This window comes from Primulina tabacum, chromosome 16 (genome assembly GCF_025594145.1).
Source record: "Primulina tabacum isolate GXHZ01 chromosome 16, ASM2559414v2, whole genome shotgun sequence".
NCBI classification, from domain to species: Eukaryota; Viridiplantae; Streptophyta; class Magnoliopsida; order Lamiales; family Gesneriaceae; genus Primulina; species Primulina tabacum.
Window position 1 is genome coordinate 34,121,719 of NC_134565.1, and position 19,492 is coordinate 34,141,210.

The window sequence follows — 19,492 nt, forward strand, 5'->3', positions numbered from 1 at the left end:
ATGAGCTACAACTAACTCAAGAATGTGGAGAGCCAAAAGACACTCCCAATTCATGAGATAATTTTGATTCAAATTTCCAACACTTAGAATACTGATAAATTCATTAACATAATATCTTATACAATTACGTATAATGTACTATAAAGTTTTTTCTTCGATTTATTATTTCGTTTGTGAAAGGGAGGCGAGCAAAAGAGAAAATAAAATGGGAAAATATATTTGATTATTAAGATTGATATCGACTATTTAATGGGTCAAAATTACAATAAGACCAACATAAAGATCAATTTTACAATTTCTCACACTTTTCGAGATTATATTAGTAAAATTAACCATAATTAAAAGATTATATAAATTAAATTATAATTCAATACTAGACCGACAAAAGAATAATCCCATTTGTAGGTAGAAGAGTAAGATTCATTACAAAGTAATAATTTATAAACATTCAAACAAATACACATTAGGAAAAAAGTATTACATTGTACAAAGCAAAAAAACCTATTATAGAGTTGAAGCAATGCAAAATCAACCCTTTTTAAATAAATGGGGAATTTTCTCTTAAATAAATGATATTTATGAATTCTATACTTAAATCTTTTTTTATGAATCAACGAGATGATTGATTATATATAATTTATTTATCCAAAATGAAGACCAAATCTCTGTCCACCCACTCTTGAAACAAAAACAAATGTGCTTGAACGGGACACTTCTTATCGAATTGCCGGTCCAAATGAAATTAATGGTAGATTGGATAGAAGATTGTTAAATTAATGGTAAACTGCTTTCTTTCTGGGAAGTTCACGGCCACCATACAATTCCCTAGCTCGAGTTTAATAATCTTGGCCATATATTGGGGTAAGGTCGGTTTCTTTTTGAGAAAAATTTGATTCAATTTGTAATTTGAGAAATGAGTGAATAAAAGAAAATAAATATGAGTTGTATTCAAGGTCCGATTATATATATAGAAACTGATGTTCAAGCAAGACTTGAAACTATTAACTATTAGAACAATTCAAGAAATCTTATTTGACCGAGTTTACAAGAAAAAAAATACACTCTCTCGAATAATAAGCAACCTCAATTGAATGGCCACGTTGTTGAATGGGCCAAATGACCAACGATATTGACACAACTTGTCCAATCTATAAATATTAGTTGCCTCAACAATTGATGGTCCTAAAATACTAAAACCCATCGTCCCCTTCTTAGGAAAAATTGGCAAATTGCGAAAAGAAATAAGGTCCAAGACGAAAAAGAAGAAGAAGAGATGCCTTGTCTTGATATTTCCACAAACGTGAATCTTGATGGGGTCGACACTGATTCCATCTTCTCCGAGCTCGCGAAAGCCGTCTCTCAGATCGTCGGAAAACCCGAAAACGTAAGTGATTTTTTTGCTCTTGTTTATATGAATTCCAGTTTGAATATGCTTGATTTGAGGTGGAAGTCGTTTAACCAGAAGCATGAACAACAATGGCTTCATTTCGGCTTCTCCGACTGAAAATCGATGGTGAAAGTGAACAACTTTAGGAATGAAACAGTAGATTCACCCGTCTCTGCAAAATTTTGGAGACATTTCAAAATGGTAAAATATCATAGTTACGGAAATCTAACTTATCCAATCACGTTTTTCAAAATCAATTACTTCAATCCAAACACGAGATTTACTCCGTTGTTCAAACTCGCTATCGTTTGTCTTTCTAATGAGATGGATAATGATTATAATTTAGGTTTTCTTCTTCGTACGTACGTGCTAATTATAAGTGGAAACTTAAACTTAAATTCGAACTCTAGCTAGGTTTTCCTTTACTTTCTTTTATTTTTTGTCAAAATTTTAGTACTTTATTAACATATATATATATAATTATTAAAAATACCAAAAATTAATTAATTTAAATATCTCAAACTTAAATTTAAACTTAATAATATAATATATATATTACCATTCTTTGCCCGAGGTTATAGAAATATTTATGATAAAAATAAAACACAAGGAGTGATATGTTCGGACTCCTCTATTATTTATTCAAGGGTCCACTTGTGTTCATATTACCATTGACCCAGACAAGGAAAATAATGGAGCACCAGGACCACAAGTTTACAAGCAACTCTCCTCCAACTAGTTAATGCAAGAATTTATAATCAATAAATAGTGTACCCCACTTTTATACTTTATAATTTATTTTATTTAATAAAAAAAACAACTTTCATGTTCTATCATGGCGGGGAATAAGGAGGATTTGACCAGATCCTGAATTTTATCTAATATTTATTAAAAATATCTTCAAATCACTTCACATTCTACATGGAAAAAAAATCTACACAAATTTTATAAATTGAAACAATTTCGTATTAACTAATTAGTATTACTTGATCGGCTTTAAAAAAATAGTAATATCGTGTGCATCTTTCGCCTGTTCGTTTAATTTCTACATGGAATACAACATTTTTTTGGTTTTTTTTCAATTGCCACGTATATTTATTTTATTTGAAACATACATTTTTTATTGATTACAAATATCATAACATGCGAGTGAGATAAATATCAAATTGAGGAGAAGTAAATGCAAAAAAGCACAATATTTATCTTTGTTATATGACTAGTTATTTTGTGAGACCGATCTCACGAATCTTTCTCTATGAGACGCTTTAACCATACTGATATTCAAAATAAAAAGTAATATTATTAGCATAAAAAATAATATTTTTTTTGATTGATACAAATAAGATATCCGTATCACAAATTGTCACAATATTTATCATAAATTATATATAGTTCAACTTATTTCAAATAGTATATAAAAAGTCACTTAGCTTCTTCTATTTTACCTTACATATATTTACACGATTAGTTACTTGAAAGTCGGCGTACTTAACACTTCTGATATAGGTACATGTGCACGTAGACGTAGATTATGTGTATAATACTATTTTTATTCAAACACTTATAGTATACTTACATTATAGCTCAACTATAAATCTTATATACGATACTATTATTATCTTAACACTGTTATCTATTGAAAAATAATCCTAAAATATTTATCAAATGTAATAACAATGTAAATAGGTTAAAGAAATATGTAATTGTATAACTTAGTTTTAAATTGTAAGTCACTACACATTTAAATTCATTAACTAATAAAATCAAATATAACATTATAGTGAAACCATCGACTCAGGAAGCTATCTTAAATAGTTACATATTATAGTTGATGATATCTAAGTTTTACCAAGTGTTTCTACGGTTCTTATTAATTTTTCTAAACATAAAAATATCAGTTAATATATTTCATTACTAAATTAATTAAAATGAATATATACTTATGATATTATATTATATAACTTTAGATTATAAATGAAGATGATTAAAAAAAAATGTAGATTGATGTGTTTATTAGTGAGATCCAATAAGAATTTATTTTTCGGGTTTATGATTGTGTGTGTATGTCTATAGAAGTTGCAAGTTTTTTAACTTTTGATGTAAAAATGATAGAACAGGTATTTTGTGACACGGTCTCACGAATCTTTATCTATGAGACGGGTCAACTCTATCGATATTCATAATAAAAAGTAATAGTAATACTCTTAGCATAAAAAATTATATTCTTTCATGGATGACCCAAATAAGATATATGTATCAAAAAATACGACCCGTCACACAAGTTTTTGCCAATATTTGCATTTATATTTTGAGTAGGTATTTTGTGATACGGTCTCGCGAATCTTTATCTGTAAGACGGTTCAACATTACCGATATTCACAATTAAAAATAATATTCTTAGCATAAATAGTAATAATTTTTCATTGATGACCCAAATAAGATATCTGTCTCATGAAATATGATCCATGAGACCGTCTCACATAAGTTTTTGTTTTATATTTTTGAAGATAACAAGTAAGATATCATAAAATTTTAAAATATAATGCAATGTTTTGATATAAAGAAAATAATTGACAATAGCATGATGTTATTTTGTTTTTTGCTTCGAGGAATAAAAATAAATTTTGGGAATACAAAACCAAACAAACATCAATACATTTGAATTGGCATGCAACGTTTTGGAGCCAGACTCAAAATTTTGTCTTTAATATTTTATATTCTCGTATATTTATAATCTTGATTTTCTGTATAATCAAATTGTATTTGTTTACAACAAAATACAAATATATAAAAATATCCAATTTCGACAACAGAGAACTAAAACAGTAAAAAGATCATCAAACATACATTACGGATTTTGCAATTTTCACTATATATTTTATTAACGTTTTTCTTTTAAATATATTATCTAAAATGATATGTGCATGTATGAATGATGTCCAGTTTGTGATGATTCTGATGAAAGGATCGGTAGCACTGACCTTTGGAGGGAACAAAGAACCCGCAGCACTGGCTGAAATCATATCCATGAGTGGCGTCGACTCTCAAGTTAAAAGAAAGCTCATTGCTACAATTGGTTCCATTTTACAAAATACACTTTCCATTCCCAAGACTCGATTTGTTCTCAAGGTTTTTAACGTAAAAAGTACCCAAAATACCTCTAAATTGTGACCCACTTTTTCAATTATTCCGCTCTGCCTGCACTTTTTCTGTGTTTGATTCAATAAAATTTTATCCCTACTTCATTACACAAGTTCTGTTACATTGTAGTACGTTCTTCGATCGGTTTTTTGCTCATACTTAATACTCTATGTGCATTTGCTAATCTCAAGTCTCGACACATTGACAAAAATCTTATGAGACCGTCTTATGGATCAAATTTGTGAGATGAATTTCTTATCTGACCAGGCTCGTTTCAAATAAGATACACTCCACACTAGGCAATGTACAGCATTTATAATATAAAATTTAGGTTGTCTGATTTATTATCGCACACCAATGCAGTTTGATGTCGATTAAAATCAGCTTATGTTCATTACTCGAAGTTTGCACGCTTAATCATATTAATTAAGGTAGAAAATGTTATAATTAATTATTTGTAATTGAACTAACATGTTTGGACAAACGACAATCAGAAGTTCATGTATATGATAGTGAGATTACATTTTTTTATTATTTTATTTAAGAGACATATCCAATTTTCTCTTTTCGGGCATGTCTTAGAATATTTGTTAAATTGAACTATAATTCTGAAAGTAATTGATTTTTTGTCGGTTCTAAAATCATGGTAGAGTTGTGACAACCATGCCTTTTCTCTTGTTGTTGGCAAAAATTTGTGTGAGACGGTCTCACGGATCGTATTTTGTGAGACATATATCTTATTTGGGTCATTCATGAAAAATTATTACTTTTTATGCTAAGAGTATTACTTTTTATCGTGAATATCGATAGAGTTTCGTGAGACCGTCTCACAGATAAAGATTCGTGAGCCCGTCTCACAAAGACCTACTCTTTCTTATTTGAATTAAGTATTGAGATGTTAAATTGAGTTTGAAATTTAGAAGTAGACCTCTCTATATTATAATAGATTGTCTGAAAATCCATTTGTAGCTTATGATAGAAAATTGGACGGCCTACTCTTATACTTGTAAATGTAGGTAATCATATACCTCAATTTTCAAAAAATATATAACAAAAAAATTTCAAATTAATATGTTCATCTATCTTGTAAAATATTTGAAAACAAATAGGAATAAATATATAATTAAATGTAAAATATATTCAATTTATTTTTAACATTCAAATTTGAATATGATGTCTCATGAAAATATAATTTATATTTAAGTGTCTATACTTGTTATATCACTTAATTTAATTTCGATTACGAATTTTTAATTTTTATGTTATTTTTATATATTTTCAATTTCTTTTTAAAATTCAAATTTGAATATGATGTCTGTTGAAATATAAATTACGTTTTCATTTAATTTTTGTTATAGTTTTGAGTTTTGCGTTACTTTCACATATTTAGTTCTCACTAGTGTTTAACATATTAAATAAAATAAAAAATATTTTATATAATATCATGTTTCAATTTTTTAAAAGTTTTTCGTCATGAAATTTTGTTATATTGAATGTTGTAAATTGATATTAGTATCGTTGCTGTTGTTATCTTAATTGGAACTTTAATGTTAGTAGTTTTAACATGTTTTAAAAATTTTAATCAAAATTTATTCATCTAATAAATAACAAAACTTTCGATTTTTTGAAAATATTTTTTATTTTTTAAAAATTTTGATAGACAAAATAATATAAGCTTTTTAATTATCTTTTTATATTTATTTATTTGTAACAGTTCCACTCGACAAATATAAAGAAGCCACGATAATAACATAAGATTGTTATCCTCATTCGATTGCTATTTAAAATTATATAAACATTTTTGATATAATAATATTTTATGATAATATTTAAAATTCAAATATATTCTTTATATTACAGCAATAATTTTGTGCAATCATTAATATTTATTGATTTTAATAACTAATTACATAATAACATTCTGTACACCGCACGAGTAAATACTAATATTTTTTAAAACAACAGTAAAATATAAGGCGATGAGTAGTTAGCTCGTGAAATAAAAGGACCAAAAGTGCAAATGCAAGTCAAAATTTCATAATAAAAATTATTATTTTTGGTCGACTCCGACAGCACAGTAGATAAGAAACTGCGGGAGAAGGGAGGGAGCCTGCGGCTGCGAGATAGGGTTTATAGACGATGCCGTGTTTGAACCTGTCGACTAACGTGAGCCTGGATGGCGTGGACACCTCCACCATCCTCTCTGAAGCAACCTCCACTGTAGCCAAGATCATCGGAAAACCCGAGGCTGTCTGTATCTTTTTTTTTTTTTTTTGGTTTCCAATGGTTAACTGAATTGTAATCAATTTTCATCTCAAGTTTCTACTGAGGAATTTTCTTTGTTTTTTTATTTTTTATTGGATTCCATCTGTTTATTTTCTTGTTTTATTTTTTTCCACAGCCTTATGCTTCACCTTTAAGCAACTGACGTAATGCGTCATGACATTCTGAAAATTTGTGGCAGATTTGTGGTTCCTTGCCTATAAAAGCTGTAGAATTTCCTGGCATGTTGGATTATTAATTATACGGGTCTGCTTGTTAATGTTCTTTGGGTCATCTGTGAAGTAGAAACCTAATGTGAGTGGAGGTCTTTAGCTGGAGCCCAAACATGAATTAGTAGCTAGGACGAGGAATTGTTCTCTGTAAACGGTATGGTGTTTGTTATAGTGTCAAAGTTGACACTGCAATTTGAACGTGGTAATGCTTTCCTTTTCTGTTAAGTTGGTGCACTATGAAAAGACTACTCCCAAATTCAAATGTTGCAATCACAAAATTTGGGAACCATGTTCGTATTCATGAGTCTGAGGTTTATTCTATGTTGGTGCTTTTAAGTGTCAACCATATAAGAAGATGTGCTGGACTTGAGTTGATGACTTAATATTGACGGGATAACTATAACTTGAATCTACTTTACAGTTTACACTTTCCTTGATTCGTAATTTAATGTTTCGATCCTTGCTCCGATTTTAGGATTGCTATTACAAAGAGCCTTACGGCCTTGATCATGAAATATATTACTTGTTGAATCATGTGAATTGCTTGAAAGTAGAATACATTTTTTATTCTACGTAAAGAAATTTTATCTATTCTTTTCTTGGCACGATAAGGAATCCAACCTTCTTCTTTGCAGTATGTGATGATTGTGTTGAAGGGATCTGTACCGATAGCGTTTGGAGGGACAGAACAGCCTGCTGCCTATGGAGAGCTGGTTTCTATCGGAGGTCTCAACCCCGATGTGAACAAAAAGCTGAGTGGTGCTATTGCCAACATACTGGAGACCAAGTTGTCTGTCTCGAAGTCACGATTCTACCTCAAATTTGATGATACAAAGGCAAGGAAGTCAACCCTTTAAGTTGTTTTTTGAATGTGCTTGGATTTGCTCTTGGGTCTTCTCATTGCATTCTTGCTGCTTGTTTAGGCCAGTCAGAGCCAAGAAAATGCACAATGTCTGCATGCTTTACACCAGTACTAAATCATGTGAATGAACTTTCACTATTGATCAGATCGTCCATGTAATTGTGATATCAAGTACTGGTTTGCTAGTGTTTGTAATTGCATATAAATAATTGTTTATATTGTCTTAAAAAATCGACTCCATATATTGTCATGTTGTCGCACTCGTTGATATCTGTTTGCTTTTTGCAGGGCTCCAACTTTGGGTGGAATGGGTCGACCTTCTAGGTTTATTTTGTGTGATTTTTCACCCCTTCAGAAACTTTGATGCACTGAATAATATGTATCCGAATTCTGATTAACCATCTTGGACAGCTTCGGGTGGTTATGCTCGTCATCTGTTTACCTTGTATCGAATGGCCCTTCATCGACATGATACTTTTACTTGGTTTTGCATGGTTTCGGGGAATATTAATGAGTCTTCATCTATGGTATGGACGAATGCTACTGCCTATTTTAGTTTGCTAATTTATTCTCATGCATATTTCTGGTATTAATGCTGTTCCAAAACATGACAACATCTGAACTATCCAATTATTGGCCGTTCTCCATTCTCCTAGAGTGTGCATTTGGGTTGAGGTTGTCGAAATATGGTTTTCAAATCCATATACTTTGTTTGGATATGATGATTAGTTTACGTGCTACGTTTCATAGATGTAGACATGACTATTTTACTCATGAATGATATACTTTAACAAATATTCGTACATTGTTTTCATTCGTGGTGGTTTGATATATATGAGCTTTGTTTGTTTGTTTGTTTGGCTTAAAAAAAAGAAGAATTCACCGACTATATTCTAAGCAGGACAGCACGTGCCACCAAATAAGAATTTCACACAAAAAAATGTATTAAGATGATATTTTATTTTAAAATTGATATTACGTTTACTAAGTATTACTAATTATCATTAAGTAATTGCTAATTTGTTTTTATTGTAAAAGAAGTATTTATTATTATCATTCGTTATTATTTAATGGGTATAATTTTTGTTTACCAAATAAATACAATATATAGAGATTTCAACCGCGTTGCGTTCGCCTCGTAATCTTTGTTTCGTCTGAAGAAAATCAACTCTCCAACCCAAAAGCATGGCGAATTCCTCTCCTGCAATCCTACCCATCTCCAATCCCCAGCAATCCACCGCCACTACAGCCGACGGTCAGCAATCCTCATCAGCCGTTCGCATGTTATTTGCTGGGATCTCTGAAACCGTCCGATCCGGCCTTTCCAATCGTCGCCCCTGGCCGGAACTTGTCGACCGATCCGCCTTCTCCAAGCCTGAATCCATATCCGAAGCAACCCTCCGAATCCGCAAGAATTATCAATATTTTCGCATCAATTACCTCACCGTTGTTACCGCCGTGCTCGCCATCTCCCTTTTAACAAACCCTTTTTCTCTTATCCTCCTAGCGGGCCTCCTCGCCGCGTGGATGTTCCTCTACCTCTTCCGCCAGTCCTCTGATCCTCCGCTCGTCGTCTTCGGCCGCCAATTTTCGGATCGCGAGACTCTTCTCTTCTTGGTCATCTCCACCGTCGTTGTGATCTTCCTCACTAGCGTCGGATCTGTTTTGGTGTCGGCTCTTATGGTTGGTGTTGCGATTGTTTGCGCGCACGGTGCTTTTAGGGTTCCCGAAGATCTTTTCCTTGACGAGCAGGAGCAGAGCACGGGTGCTTCTGGATTCCTTTCTTTCTTCCCCGGGGCCAATGCTGCGATTACTCAGACTCAGGTGGCCGCAAGGGTTTGAGCATCGTTCTTATGACGGTAATGAATGGATTTATTACCTAATTAAGGGTGTTAATATCTTTAATTTGTTGATTGAAATATTGAAAGATTCACGCGACATAAGAAATTTTGAAAATTAATCTTATCGACTGATTCACGCGACATATTCTTTTGTTGATTGGGACTGTGTTTGGTAATTTCTTAAAGTGCATTGCCGTGGATGCTTGACATATAACTTTATATGCTGATGCACGTTCTTTTATCATGGTCTGTTTTATTTTTGCATCTGGTTCTTGATTGTCAACTTTGTTGTGATTGTAGCTTAATTTACAAAACTAATGATATGCATTCGGCATCTTACTCTTATTTATTTTTGAGTGGGTTTTTTGTGTAATAGTCTTACATGTCTATATCCGTAAGACATGTCGATCTGGTCTATGCTTCCGATAAAAAATGATATTTTTAATATAGAAAGTAATATTTGTCACTCAAATTAATTATTACATGAGAAAGAATATAAACATATTGATCTTTTTATTACATTCAACCAGTACATTTGAATTCAGTAACTGTAATTTCTAGATAATTTCATGAATATGTGAATAAAAGTCGACGTGTGCCACACAAATCTTATTGATGGCCAGTTCATCTATTAATTTAACTCATAAATGGATTTTATTGGGGTTTATATGCTCATTACCTGTTTTTGTATCTTTATTATATTCCAGCTTATTTACCCTGTATCTTCTATGTATATGCTGCAGGAAAAATGCAAATTCAGTCGGTATATTTTTCAGATTTTTGACCGAAAAATTTGTAATTGTACAGTTATCTTTTGCACAACGCAGATCACTTTCAAGTTGAATGTTGGTGGTCCTACTTTTTCATTAAAAAGGTTGGGTGTATTTTTGCCATTACTGGGTGAATAATCGATCGCATGTTTGTAATTTGAATGCAGGAACCGCTCATGTTGTCAACAAATTGATGTGAAGTCTTTAAAAAATGTACGTGAAACAACAAATTTTGAGTTGGCTTTCTTTGTTCTGTATTTCCAATACAACTACACTAAATGCTAGATACATTTCCTTTCAGTTTGAATTGTAAAATTTGCAACTCGCTTAGTTTTTCTTCTTTTTTTCCTTTATGTAAACACTGTTTTGTCATTTGTGTAAAGCTGAAACATAGATTTGATAGAGTATTATTTTTTAATGTGAATATCGATAGGATTGACTCGTCGTCACCTACTCAAAAATATATGGTTATATATAAAAATGTTGTTTGATCCAAATTGCTTGACCAGCTCGAATCCACATAAGCGACGTATGTTTTCTTAAATATAGGAAATATATATAACATATGGTGCGGAAACAAATTCTTTACAAATAAAATAATGAATTCAAAAAATTGTTTTTATCAAAATTAAAACTGGCATCACAAAATTGTAACGAGCGAAAAAGAGTAGTGAGAAAAGTCAATGTGATTGCAACGGTTGAGTAGAAAACTACAAGAATATAGTCGTTATCAGTATTATTGGGGATTTCCAAAATTCTATAAATGTTGTCTGTGACCCAAAACATTTACCAGTATAAAACTAGCCGTTGAGATGTATTAAACTTGAAACCATTTATTCTAACTCCCCACTCTAAAAAAAATCCAATCTTTTCTTCTTGAACAATATCCTAGATTCCCTCCTTCACCCTTCGTGAAAAATAAATCTGCCTAATAAAACAAAAATCGGAGCTTGCATGTACTCGATTTTCTTTCCCATTTTTTCATTAAACTAATTTGAACTAGTTGCTAGTTCATGGGTGTTCGAATTCAGGTGCCATTTCGATGTCGGAATGGTTCAGATGGGTTTTCAGGCTGTCTGATTAATGGAAATACTGGTCGGAGCAGGGCTGATTCGGATACCGAGATAGAAAAATGGAGGAAACCCCACCTCCTGCTCTACATTTTTCTTGTGCTAAATTCTGGTCTGGGGTTCGTTTCGGGTGAGAAATGGGACGGGGTGATTGTGACGCAAGCAGATTATCAAGCTCTCCAGGCCATAAAGCATGAACTGGTCGATTCGAAAGGGGTTTTAAAGAGCTGGAATGACACCAGTAACGGTGCTTGTTCTGGTGAATGGACTGGCATCAAGTGTGTTAATGGTCAAGTTATAGCTATCCAGCTTCCATGGAAGGTATTAGGCGGCCGAATCTCAGAAAAAATTGGGCAACTTCAGGCTCTCCGACGACTCAGCCTCCACGACAACTTTATTGTTGGTCCGGTGCCAACGTCCCTCGGTTTCCTTCCCAATCTAAGAGGGATTTATCTTTTCAATAACCGGCTTTCGGGTTCGATCCCTCCATCAATTGGTAACTGTTTGGTTTTACAAACTCTTGATCTTAGTAATAATCAGCTCATTGGTACGATTCCTCCGAGTCTTGCAAATTCCACAAGGTTGTATAGGCTTAATCTGAGCTTTAATGGCCTTTCTGGTTCTATTCCATCAACACTTTCTCAGAACCCTTCTTTAACTTTCCTTGCCCTTCAAAATAACCATCTTTCTGGTTCTATCCCTGATTCTTGGAACAGAAAAAATAATAACCATTCTTATAACCTTCAGTCTTTGAATTTAAGTTACAACCTAATCAATGGGAACATACCCGAAGAGTTTAGTAATCTCTTGAAGCTAAATTCCATGGATTTATCAAACAACGCAATCACAGGAAACTTTCCTTCGAGGCTCACCAATCTCTCTTCTCTTGTAACCATAAATCTGGAAAACAACAATTTAGATAGCCATATCCCAGAATCAGTCGAAAATTTAAGGAATCTTTCTGTTCTGAACTTGAGTAACAACAAGCTCAAAGGGCAAATCCCAGGGACCATTGGTAACATCATCACTCTTACCTTTCTTGATCTTTCTCGCAATAATCTCTCAATGGAAATCCCAACTTCCTTGGTGAATTTACCCAATCTTGATTCGTTCAATGTTTCGTACAATAATCTTTCGGGAACCGTCCCATCTGTTCTTGCAAGTAGATTTAGTTCGAGCTCGTTTATGGGCAATATTCAGCTGTGTGGATACAGTGGCTCGACTCCATGTCCTTCTCCCCAACCCGAAAATCTGCCTTCACCCGAAAAACATCGCCGAAAATTGAGCTCAAAGGACATAATTCTCATATCTGCTGGAGCTCTTCTAATTGTCCTACTAATTCTGTGCTGTACTTTGATGTGCTGCTTGATCAGAAAGAAAGCAGCTTCAAGAAATATTAAACCAGGTGGTGTTCTGGCAAAGGCAACTCCAGCAGCAGGGAATATAGCCGAATCTGGAGGCGAAACAGGAGGAAAATTAGTACATTTTGATGGGCCTTTTGTATTTACAGCTGATGATTTGTTGTGTGCTACTGCAGAGATGATGGGAAAGAGCAGTTATGGAACAGCATACAAGGCAACATTGGAGGACAATAATGTAGTTGCTGTAAAAAGGCTCAGAGAGAAGATCACTAAGCCACAGAGTGAATTTGAAAGCGAGGTTTCAGAGCTTGGAAAGATTCGACACCCAAATATCTTGGCCCTTAGAGCTTATTATCTTGGACCTAAAGGGGAAAAGCTTCTTGTCTATGATTATATGCCTAATGGAAGCCTTGCTTCCTTTCTCCATGGTTAGTTTACTCGCCCGAACCATTATTTATGCAACTAAACTTTTGTTTTCGTTCGCTAACCATCACATTTTCATTCGTTGCATGCAGCTAGAGGGCCAGAAACCAACATTCAATGGCCAAAAAGAATGGCAATAGCCATTGGCGTAACCCAAGGACTTCACTATCTCCACACCGAACAAGATATAGTACACGGCAATCTTACCTCAAGCAATGTTCTTCTTGATGAGCAAAACAATCCTGAAATAGCAGATGTTGGCCTCTCTCGACTAATGACTGGTGCTGCCAACATGAATATTGTAGCCACAGCAGGCACAATGGGATATCGTGCACCAGAGCTTTCCGAGATCAAGAATGCCACCACAAAGACCGACGTTTTTAGCCTCGGGGTGATATTATTGGAGCTCTTAACAGGGAAATCCCCAAGCGAGGCCACAGATGGGCTCGATCTGCCTCAGTGGGTGGCATCAACAGTTAAAGATGAATGGACTAATGAAGTTTTCGATGTGGAGCTTATGAGGGATGCGCCGAATATAAGCGATGAATTGTTGAGTACTTTGAAATTAGCCCTCCATTGTGTCGACCCCTCGCCCACAGCCCGGCCTGACTGAGGCTCATCAAGTTCTACAGAAACTGGAGGAGATAAAGCCTGAAATGGACACCGATGTTATTCTACCAGCTTTCTGATGGTGATACAGCGGCAGTGAGACAAAAGTTGAGTAAATTTTGAGAATTGAAGTGTTTACTATATTATTTTATTCTTTGGTGTTAATAATTTTGCCTTGAAATTACAATAATGGATCTTTTTTCAATAGTCACTCTATGTATGTATGTATATGAGGTTGTATTGGAATTCTTTTGCTCATGTAATTTGTTCTAGCTAAATACTTGTGAGAATGACAATATATATTTATATAGTAGATGTTCTGTTAGAAATTATGAAATGTAAATATTTTTTATTTAAATTAAATGATTGATGTATTGATTATTTATTTATTTGATATATTTTTTTACTTCTTTGTTGCTCGATCAGTTCCTCTTGTCATTTCCATAGATCCTCCGGAAGCATAAAGGCGCACAATGAGATTTTGCAGCTCAATTCTGTAACATATTAAGTTTTGAGAATGATATTCTTGAAGCTTGCTGTTAAATCGCTAGGGACTTGATCCTCCACCATTACCTGGTGTTAGCTGGTATATTAACCTCCATTGATTGACAGTTTTCTTTAGGGGCGAAAAAGTGTTCTGTTTTGTAGCAGAAGGAAGGGATTTCAGAGAAGCATTTCACATAACTGTATATTTTTTGAAACTTGAAATACAAGTGGGATGGATTTAAAACTTGGATTTGAAATCCTCACATCCAAATGCCCTAACTCGTGTTGTTCAAAATTTTCCTTCACTTGTTTTCTGCGTAACCATATGAAATTACTCAAACTAAACTTTGCAATAATGAAGTGCACGCTTGAATGGAAATTGGAATTTGCATTGCATAACTAAACCAGTTTACAAGACCTGAACAATACAAAAAAACTAAATTTTCGAACTTGACAAATCAAACTTAAAAGCGGAGGTGGGAATATTATGTTGATTTGTTCCCTGTAGAAGGCAAACCGTTCGATCAAGGCCAATGAAAATGAAGGTATGGCTTGCATTTAGATATTGGTCTTCTCTCGGGTATAACAAGTTGGTGCACCTCGATATAAACCACTGAGAGTGCCGTAAAACAAATTTTTGTGTTCGAAAGCCACCCAAAGAAAAAAACTCTGGTGGTGTTTATGCATAAAACCAGAAACCGCGAGGATCTTGAAATGAGCTAAAGAACTCAAGTGTTGTCTTTTTCATTATCTGTCCAGAGCAATCTCCATGGTCCGGTTCTAGAGCTTAGCCTGAAATTAACAACCATTTAGTGGCATTGCACAAAGTTAAGAAGCATGAATATAAGTAAAAGAAAGTAAGAAATTAATCAAATTTACAATTATGTCATTCAGTCTGAACTTGAAATTATCAAATTCTAGCTTGAGCTGATACATGTTCATTATATTTTTGAGCCTGAACTTTTTTGTTTGATGGCTTATGAATCATTAATCCTCTAGGATATATTTTTACTAAATGAACTCACAAGCTTGAACTATCATTAGAGCCTTCATTTGGTAGAGATAGATAATTAAATTCAATTAAACGAATGTAGCTTGAACTCAGACACCAATCGAGCCAAACTCAAGCCCCATATAGTTCAGTATTCGAATTTCTGGTCACCTAAAACAATTTTAGAATTAAAAAAAAAAAAGTAATATTTAACTCGATTCCATTTGTTTATACCCCAAAAAGTCACATGTCCAAGAGAATTTTTTTATAGTCATTTTTACCTGAAAATACCACCGAATACACGGAAAGTCATAAATAGAAACAACCCACTCCAGACACCAGTGAGACCAAACAGAGGAACAGTCATCAATATGAAAACTGAAGAGATCAGTCGGACCAGAAAAGAGATGCAGCAAATCCAAAGTCTGAAACCCCATAATAAAGCCCATCAAGAACAAAAGCAATGGCATTCATAGGCTGAGATTCAGCAACAAATTACAACACAAATATAAGTGATCAAACATGTTTCAGTAAAACAATGGCACTGTATCCCTGATACACAGGATTCAAGAGATATAACTGTATTAGAATCCTGTATTTGATCCTCTTCGAGCAATCAGTACCATCTCCTGTGCTTCAGCCAAATTCAGGAAGAATTCCGGCTGAATTAAGTTATTCTTACCGAGGTTCCCGATCTGGCTATTCCAAAAACTTCTGAGTCTGGACTAAATAAGCTAGAAAGAGCACCGAATCCAATGAACAAAATCACAGCCAAAGCTAGGCCCATGATCAAACCAACCTGATTAAATCATCAAATGTGTAAAACATTCAGTAAGGTAACCATTTGAGTCTATCAACGTGGAATATATATTTAAAATGCACAAAAAGTTATAGAAGGTTAAGAATCAGATCGTTTATACCTGCAGCACTTTGTAAACCAGTTGCCGTACCAGACCATAGTTCCCTTGAGAATAGTCACTAGCAAGTAGAGCCTGTAAAACGAAATGAGAGAATTTTGGGGATAGCTTAATTCTCCTCCAAAGTAACTCCAGAGGTGTTGCCTGCATATGTTTTATTACCTCCAAAAAATCTCACGTTTTTACCAGCCCTACAAGTGCTAAACCATCACTCAACAAAGATAAGGCCAACCAAACTTGAAAACAAATCTGATGCACAGCCATTCGTATGGGACCTACATGCGCAGCTATGGATGTAGCTAATGTTGTAGTCATAAGAACTGCTATAGTTCTTCCTGTCAGGAGAGCACCTGGGAAATGAAATTAAAAAGAAATGTCGACAACTGACTTTGGCTCATATATTTGACCGTTTCATGCCACTCAAAATGTCTCTTTAGCCACAGCAGTGAGAAGGATGATTAAGTATGGTTTCAGACCAACAGTCCTACTGTATTTGACATACCCGGACATTATGGGTGTTGTATTTTGGTTTTCTACGTGCCCAAACGCAGCGGAAGTTTAAAATTTTTATTTTATTTTTGAAAAACAAAATAATTCTTTTGGACACTCGTATGGTTTACGTGAATTAAACATACATAAGATGTTTAAAATATATATTTAGTGAATATTCACTTTGCACCAACTACTCCGGTATTAGCGGACGTAGCTCTTGTTGTAAATCCCTTCGAACTTTCTTCGATCTCCGAATCAGGTCCACGACTGGAATAATTGTTCCTCTTCTAGCTCGCACTAGAAAGTGTAGAAGATTTTGTATTTTGAGATCAAGAAATCAAAATGGTTCAAAAAACCTTTTGAGAGAAAAACTTTTTTCTTGCCAATTGGAAGAGCCGAAAAGGTTTTTCTTAAACAAAACTTTCGGATGGCTTCTTTTCTATATAGAATCAAAATCCTTATTCCCCTTTTTGAAGCTTCGGTGATCTCCACAATTAATTAATTAAAGTAACAAATATATTATTAATTTAATTAACTAATTGTCATTTCCTTAATTAATCAAATCAATTAAGTAATGAATCTCAATTGAATCCTTGACTCACGAGAATATCACAGAACAAATCATCCAATATTATTTTCTTTGTGTGTAAGTTTTTAAATCATGGTATCATGAATATTTTCATATTACATAAATCAATATCATATTTTATAAAAACTTAATGGGCTATATTTTAATTCAATTAAAATACAATTTAATTATTAAAGTCCATTTGAACTTTAATAAATTAGTATGATGGGCTTATACTATTACAAGCCCATGACCCATGCTCCCATTATATTAACATCATCATAATTTCGATCGACGATTCAACATCATCGATGTGACAATTTCAAATTATTTGTTATTATGATGCACACTTTAATTTCGAGATCACCAAAATCTAAATAAGGCATGTGTGATTCTTTTGACTGTCTTAGCAGTCATGCTCTCAAAATTTCTATAAGCTTTTATAAACTGTATTTATAAGCTTATCGATTGATCATATCAAACTTATTTCTTATAAATTCAACTCATTGAATTTATTATCTCAACGGGAACAAGTAAACCAGTACTTGTGTGACCCTCAATGGTTCAGGGATACAGCTAGCCGTGGGTTCACAACTCTTTGTGATTCAGGACAATTCCTTTATTCGAGCTTACCCTAATTTGCCCCATTCCATGCACCAACATTTGATCATGAGAATGTTAGAAACTATTTCCGATTAAACCCATCGAATCATGGTAAGAGCGTCTAGTAGCATCGCCCCATGATTCCCTAGGTATCACTGATAGTACCTGCAAGAACCAGTCGATTATGATTAACGTACAGTACGGTCCCTTCATCTCATTTATCCCGATCGAATCTGCAACCATTGGTTCATCGAGGGTTGCATATTAATTCGATAACTATGTGACACATCTTTGAGAATAAATAGTGGCATCGCATGTACAACTAGAGAACTCCTTCTCTAATGTACATTTCGTACTCTGGCCAGAGATTCCATGCACTCATTATTTCGTCAGATCACATAGGATCACTGGCTCCTACATGTGTCGCAATTGTACACAATCTCGCCACCTGATGACTCTCCTGGAGTCGGTAAACGAGTCAAAGCACAGCCCTAGCATATAGAGCCTCAGTGTTGTCCCGGGTCGTAAGGATTAATGATGTACAATCATAACCACGGACTTATCCCCTCGATGAATGATAACCACTTGGAAAGTCCGAGGGAGGGTTGTTCAGTATAATCATCATATGACTACCCATCTGTATGTTTGGACATCTCTATGCCCTTACCAAGAAACGCAGTACACTACATCACAGATGCTAGTCTCGAGCTCAAGTGACCTTTATCCATGTTTTAGGCGGCTGAATCGACTAGGAAAGAATTTAGAATATGCAGTGCTTACAAATGAGTTTCAACATCGAATTACGATTCATTTGTATTAAAGCATAATCAAGGACTTTATCTATGCTGCTTGCATGTCTATACAGATAAAGTAAAACGAAACCATTAAAAAATAAATTATATTAAAATAAAGATTGTTTATTACACTCGAATCAATAAATTCTCCAACCAACAGTTGGCTTACAGGACATCTACTCAAACAATGGGATCATTTTTCAACTACTTGCTAAGTTTTAATTTAAAAACAGTAAGTGTTCCCCAAAATTCTTGCTTTGACAAGGATTCTTTCTGATCACAGATTAACAGCAAAATGACTTGTTTCTGGACGATAAATCCCCCGAGTAATGCTGATGTCAAGGATATTATCAAACAAATTATGGCAGTAATGAGGCACAAATGAGAGGGTAATATCTGAGGTTAATGCCTCTGATTTCGCCTATATAAATACCCCATCAAAAGCTACAGAATTCTGATAAGTATAAAAATCAACACTGGCATTAATTCCAGCGAGGACAAGAAATTTTTGGCTTAGATCGACCCAGCAAATAAAAATTCAAATTTTCAAGCATTCTTGCTTCCCATTTTCAGTCACTCACTTCTTGAAATTACTCATTTTTTTTACATAAAAAATGAATAAACACGTTTATGATTTAAAATCATAAAATCTTGAAAATATGAAGCAAAACATGTTTTAGAA

The 19,492-nt window shown here is 33.8% G+C and overlaps 5 protein-coding genes across 8 annotated transcripts; 4 read left to right on the forward strand and 1 right to left on the reverse strand.

The window, feature by feature from the left end:
• Positions 1–1,148: 1,148 nt before the first annotated feature.
• LOC142528953 (uncharacterized) lies at positions 1,149–4,663 on the forward strand. Its single transcript, XM_075634259.1, has 2 exons — positions 1,149–1,384; positions 4,331–4,663. Exons 1-2 carry the CDS (start codon positions 1,274–1,276, stop codon positions 4,556–4,558), a joined length of 339 nt encoding a protein of 112 aa, XP_075490374.1. The 5' UTR covers positions 1,149–1,273; the 3' UTR covers positions 4,559–4,663.
• Positions 4,664–6,561: 1,898 nt separating this feature from the next.
• LOC142528754 (uncharacterized) lies at positions 6,562–8,354 on the forward strand. 3 transcript variants are annotated; one of them, XR_012815729.1, is made up of 4 exons: positions 6,562–6,778; positions 7,659–7,859; positions 7,947–8,056; positions 8,174–8,354. XR_012815729.1 is itself a non-coding variant. In XM_075633898.1 (4 exons), exons 1-3 carry the CDS (start codon positions 6,668–6,670, stop codon positions 7,998–8,000), a joined length of 366 nt encoding a protein of 121 aa, XP_075490013.1. In that variant the 5' UTR covers positions 6,562–6,667; the 3' UTR covers positions 8,001–8,040; positions 8,174–8,354. The 3 variants fall into 3 exon arrangements, 2 of the variants coding, with proteins under 2 accessions (XP_075490013.1, XP_075490014.1); XM_075633898.1 differs by having other exon boundaries at positions 7,947–8,040; XM_075633899.1 differs by lacking the exon at positions 7,947–8,056.
• A 623-nt stretch (positions 8,355–8,977) lies between these two features.
• On the forward strand, positions 8,978–10,939 carry LOC142528753 (PRA1 family protein B4-like). Of its 2 annotated transcripts, none has more exons than XM_075633897.1 (2): positions 8,978–9,744; positions 10,534–10,638. In XM_075633897.1, the coding sequence occupies exon 1, from the start codon at positions 9,071–9,073 to the stop codon at positions 9,725–9,727; it is 657 nt and encodes a 218-aa protein (XP_075490012.1). In that variant the 5' UTR covers positions 8,978–9,070; the 3' UTR covers positions 9,728–9,744; positions 10,534–10,638. The 2 variants fall into 2 exon arrangements, with proteins under 2 accessions (XP_075490012.1, XP_075490011.1); XM_075633896.1 differs by lacking the exon at positions 10,534–10,638 and adding an exon at positions 10,664–10,939 and having other exon boundaries at positions 8,982–9,744.
• A 95-nt stretch (positions 10,940–11,034) lies between these two features.
• On the forward strand, positions 11,035–14,268 carry LOC142529791 (putative leucine-rich repeat receptor-like protein kinase IMK3). The gene is given in 3 exon segments (XM_075635431.1): positions 11,035–13,355; positions 13,443–13,957; positions 13,959–14,268. Coding segments are annotated over 3 exon segments (2,442 nt in total). The 5' UTR covers positions 11,035–11,509; the 3' UTR covers positions 14,040–14,268.
• Positions 14,269–14,818: 550 nt separating this feature from the next.
• Positions 14,819–19,341, reverse strand: LOC142529264 (protein DETOXIFICATION 44, chloroplastic-like). The gene is made up of 6 exons (XM_075634743.1): positions 19,019–19,341; positions 16,540–16,886; positions 16,357–16,428; positions 16,119–16,235; positions 15,718–15,861; positions 14,819–15,237 (listed from the first exon to the last, which is right to left on the reverse strand). Exons 2-6 carry the CDS (start codon positions 16,666–16,668, stop codon positions 15,226–15,228), a joined length of 474 nt encoding a protein of 157 aa, XP_075490858.1. The 5' UTR covers positions 16,669–16,886; positions 19,019–19,341; the 3' UTR covers positions 14,819–15,225.
• Between the last annotated feature and the right edge of the window lie 151 nt (positions 19,342–19,492).